Here is a 4,960-nt window from a genome sequence, read left to right as displayed (position 1 = left end):
TATAAAAATAATAAAAAGCCTGACTGACAGTCTTAAATATTGGGACTGCCTTAAAACATCATCATTTAATGTTCATTTTCCATGCTGGCATGGGTTGGACAGTTTGACAGGAAGCAGCCAGGCAGAAGACTACACCAGGCTATTAGGTCTGTTCTGGCAGGGTTTTTACGGCTGGATGCCCTTCCTAACACCAACCACCATGCAGAGTGGACCGAGTGCTTTTTACATGGCACCAGCACAGGCATGGTCAGTTTTTGGCAAGATTTTAACAGCTGGTTGCCCTTCCAAATGCCAACCACTCCACAGTGTGGACTGGCTTCTTTTTCAAGTGGCACCAGCACCGGCAGGGGTCACCAAGTCACATTGCAAGACAAGGACAATTCCACTTACCTGCAAAACTCCGAGGATGATGTCCAGCTGGTCCTCTCGCAGTTCCAAATGTGCGCTGACCTTGCGGATGCTGTTGATGGCGTTCAGACGCACACTCTCGATCTCATCGTTGAACATGTCGATGATGCAGTCCTGGGACAGACGCGCGAAGGAGGGAGAGTTCACAGACAACTCACACAGGGAGTCCAATGCAGCGTTGCGGACCTCTGTATAGATGTGGTGGTCATGGAAGTGGCAGCAGCGGCGGTGGTGGTGGTGGAGGGTAGCAGTGGCAGAGCACAAGGAAAGAAACAGAATGTAAATGAATTAGAATACTTCAGTGGATAGGGAGAGGGTGGAGAATGTGAAGGGGAGGGAGAGAGAATTAGGTTACAGCAGATACAAAAAGATGGGCAGAGAAAGAGAGAAAGAGAAAAGGAGAAGAGGGAGAGAGAGAGAAAGAATTAGATTTTGGGGGATGGGGAGAGGTAGAGAGAAAGAGGGAGAAGTAGAGGAAAAAAAAGAGGTGGGGTGGAAGAGAAAGAGAAGGGTGGTGTGAGGTGAATATTATCATTTTGTTATGCTGATGATGACGACGATGATGCTGATGATGATGATGATGCAGAGCATTACTTACCAAGGTACTCGTCCTCTAACCCATGGACGAAGGCTCCACAGGCCCCGCTGTTCATCAGACTGATGCTGTCCGGGTCCAGTGCCTCTTTCGGGGCATCGTCAGCCCAAATCTTCCCTGTTGACCACTCACCAGACATGTAGTTCTCACGGGCCCGTTCATGAGCTGTACGTTTGCGCTGTAAACACAATTTCAGAGGTGTGAGCCATGGATGGCAACATTAACAACATAAGATATTCTTCTGTTTTACTTACCTGCTTCCATTAACACCCTGCAGTGATGCTGTCTCATGGACCGTGAAGGGTTTCATTAAGCATATCAACCCTAATACATATTTTTAGGTCTCTGGTATTTATTTTATTAATCCCTACCTGCCAGACTGTTAAGTTACTGGACATAAAGAGCATTGGCTTTTTTCCAAGTGTTGTCATGTAAAGACAAGAATTCCCCCCCCCCCACCATCATCGTCTTCACCTCCACATTTCCATGCTTGCATGAGTTAGACAGAATCTCATCGAGGCTGATTTTCTACACCTGGATGCCCTTCCTGTAATCAAGCCTCACTTGTTTCCAAGTAAGGTAATATTTCCTCATAACTAGACACGGTTCCTTTTTTTTTTTTTCATGAGTGTCACATAAAAGCATGCAGTTCACTCTGCAAAGTGGTTGGAGGGTACCCAGCTGCAGAAACCTTGCCAAATCAGAGTGGAACCTGGTGCAGCTCCCAGCCTTGCCAAATCAGAGTGGAACCTGGTGCAGCTCCCAGCCTTGCCAAATCAGAGTGGAACCTGGTGCAGCTCCCAACCTTGCCAGCTCTGGCCAAACTGACCAAAATTACGCCAGCATGGACAACAGATATATGCAATCATCATGCATGTGGTGTTCTGCATTTCCAATCTTCTGTGGAAAAATATCTGATCATAGGAAAACATTCTCTTGCTGAGAAGCAGGTAATGAGTGTTGGTGACAGGAAGGGCATCCAGTTGCCCCAACAAATTTCGTCTGACCCATGTGAGATCGGAAAGTGGATGTTAAAACAATGATGATGATGGCTATCGTCATTATAGGAGTTGCCAACAAAAGGATTATTGGAAAGGGTTAGATAAATAACCCTTATCTAGGAGTGCGAAAAGGGGTAATTTGTAAGTGATGGATTGGTTGAAACTCACCCTCATATTTGACATCAGTTTCTTGTCTAAGGTCTGTTCCAAGAATTTGGGACTAACCAGATGAAGTGAACCCTGGAAAATAAATGCAAGAAGGAAATGCAAGAATGAAAATGAACAGAAATAGAAATTAAAGAAAGAAAATAACAATGCAATCAGACAGTAATCCAACTACGATATATGGCACCACAACAAGAATGCTTACCAAAAGACTTGCCGCTTCCTTGCGAACTTTCATAGAGAAGTCGTTGATACTGTTACAGATCTTGACAAAGCCATCATCGACCAATCGAATCTCTTCACAGGTGTCAGTCACAGGAACCGTACTAGGAAAGAAGAATGGACATTATATAAGACATGCTATAAATAGAAAATGATATATATTCATATATATATATAGATATATAAATATATAAAGGATAAAGAGAGGTTGGAAAAATATATTTCTCCAACTTTACCATTGCTCTCTTTATCTTTTTATATATTTACATATGCACACGCTAATACACGACTTATAATCCCCAATCCTGTTCATACAACGATTGGGGCAAACTAATCGGTATACAGCACTTACTCGGTATTACCTGTATCCTCCGGGGTTTGGTTAAATACCATAATATATCATACCATATATCATACCACACAGCCATGCGTGCATAGGTGCAAGCATGGCTTGTGTGGTAAGCCCAGTACATATTCTATCAGTCGTTTTTGCTGAACCACTAAGTCACAGGGGCATAAACATACCAGCACTGGGTTTCCTCTGTCAAATTCCCTCACAAGGTATTCGATAGCCTGGTGTTAGGGTTAGGCACTTGCCCAAGGTGCTGTGGAATGGGACTGAACCTGAAACCACTGATGCCTGCATCCAATTGTGAACGTAAATGCATACATATAAGGCTCCGTACCAACATCCACATCACCTGACTACAACAACCCCTACGTCCTCCTGGGTTTACACTTTCGTATTTGTGACGTACAGGGAAAAGATTTTAGAAACAGGTACCTCACCTCTCAGGGTACAGGTGGCACAGAACCCAGATCAACTTGATAGCTGCCATCCGAACATCTTCATAGTCGTCCTTCAGTGAACGGCAACAGTGGTCATACATGGCTAAGTCCACCTGAATGCCACGTTGATGAAGGTTCAGCTGAAAATAAGAAAGTGAAAGCTGTGTGTAACGTATTGCAAAACAGTTGATTCTACACACACAAACATTATAATATATACATACATACATATATATATATATATATATATATATATATATATATATATATATATATATATATATATATATATATATATATATATATATATATATACACATATATATATATATGTATATATATAAAATAGTGATGGTGACTAGATGCAATTCCAAACCAGAAAGGAAATAATTTACTGTCCCTAAAATGGGATGAATGGTGCAGGGAGCACCAGCATTGCTAAAAATAAGAGTCAAAGAAGTCTTTAGCCACAGAAAGCACATTTTCTATTTATGGACAGAGAAAAGGAGGATAGAGAAGAGACAGGAAGGAGCAAATGAGAAAGAAAGAGAGAGAGGGAGTGAGAGAGAAACAGATATGAAGCATGTGAGAGAGAGAAGAGAGAGAGAGAGGTATAGAGCAAGGGAGAGAGTGATTGGAAAATGAAATAAGGAGGCACCCACCACAGCATTGAATGCACTCCTGCGCACTCTAGAATCGATGTCGTACATATGATCAGCCAAAATCTTCTGTAGAGGTTGGTGGCTCCGATGGTGTTGGCAGTCTGTGGTACCAAGTTTACCGAGGAAATCAAGGCAGCTGCTTCTCACCAAATGACTGGAATCGGACAGGAGCTGCAGGTAACAGAGACAAAAAACAATGTAGAAACCATGTAATAAATGGTTGCCATTTAAGCGATGTCATTTTTCATATGTGATGTAGTGGTGTTGCAAAATTCCACTCATGTATATTAATTTCCATTATGTCCTTTATATTGTATCAAAATTTCATGCATTTATTTGTAGAATTCCACAGACATATGAGAAATGTAAGAATTACCTTAAAAACACTGGACAGTAATTTTTCTTGTACTTCAGTATTGTGGTACTGACTTTTACCAACAACGGTCAGGGTGTCGACTAACTGACTGACCACACGATGGGATTCTATAGGGTAAACAAAAACAAAACAGAAATTAAAGCTTAAAACACATTACACACACACACAATATATATATATTTTGTATATTCTTTTATTATTTTACTTGTTTTAGTTATATGACTGTGGTCATGTTGGAGCACTGCACTGAAGGGTTTTAGTCAAACAAATCGACCCCAGGACTTTATTTTTTTTTTTTTAAGCCCACTAGTTATTATATCAGTCTCTTTTGCTGAACTGCTGGGTTACAGGGATGTAAATACACCAACACATGCTGCCAAGAAGTGATGGGGTGACAGATATATACATACATATATACACACACACACATATATCATCATCATCGTTTAACGTCCGCTTTCCATGCTAGCATGGGTTGGACGATTTGACTGAGGACTGGTGCAACCGGATGGCAACACCAGGCTCCAATCTAATTTGGCAGAGTTTCTACAGCTGGATGCCCTTGCTAACACCAACCACTCAGAGAGTGTAGTGGGTGCTTTTACGTGTCACCCGCACGAAAACGGCCATGTATGTATAAATGTGTGGCATCCAGGGCAACTCTCTTCTACTATAGCCCAAGGTGACACACAGTGGGACTGAACCTGGAACCATGTGGTTGGGAAGTTTTGATTTAAAACAT

General features: G+C 41.9%; 1 protein-coding gene across 1 annotated transcript in view; it reads right to left on the bottom strand.

Moving 5' to 3' along the window:
* Positions 1-4,960, bottom strand: part of LOC106867797 (integrator complex subunit 4) — a 15,008-nt gene that overhangs the window by 8,269 nt on the left and 1,779 nt on the right. The window contains exons 3-9 of the mRNA XM_052977172.1: positions 4,219-4,325; positions 3,843-4,013; positions 3,181-3,320; positions 2,375-2,495; positions 2,173-2,244; positions 1,007-1,181; positions 355-596 (exon numbers count right to left, since the gene is read on the bottom strand). Coding sequence (XP_052833132.1) covers positions 355-596; positions 1,007-1,181; positions 2,173-2,244; positions 2,375-2,495; positions 3,181-3,320; positions 3,843-4,013; positions 4,219-4,325 — 1,028 coding nt within the window. The remainder of the gene's footprint in view (positions 1-354; positions 597-1,006; positions 1,182-2,172; positions 2,245-2,374; positions 2,496-3,180; positions 3,321-3,842; positions 4,014-4,218; positions 4,326-4,960) is intronic.

This window comes from Octopus bimaculoides, chromosome 27 (genome assembly GCF_001194135.2).
Source record: "Octopus bimaculoides isolate UCB-OBI-ISO-001 chromosome 27, ASM119413v2, whole genome shotgun sequence".
Classification (NCBI taxonomy): domain Eukaryota; kingdom Metazoa; phylum Mollusca; class Cephalopoda; order Octopoda; family Octopodidae; genus Octopus; species Octopus bimaculoides.
The sequence above is the reverse complement of the archived record's forward strand: the minus strand, read 5'-3'. Positions and strand labels throughout refer to the sequence as shown.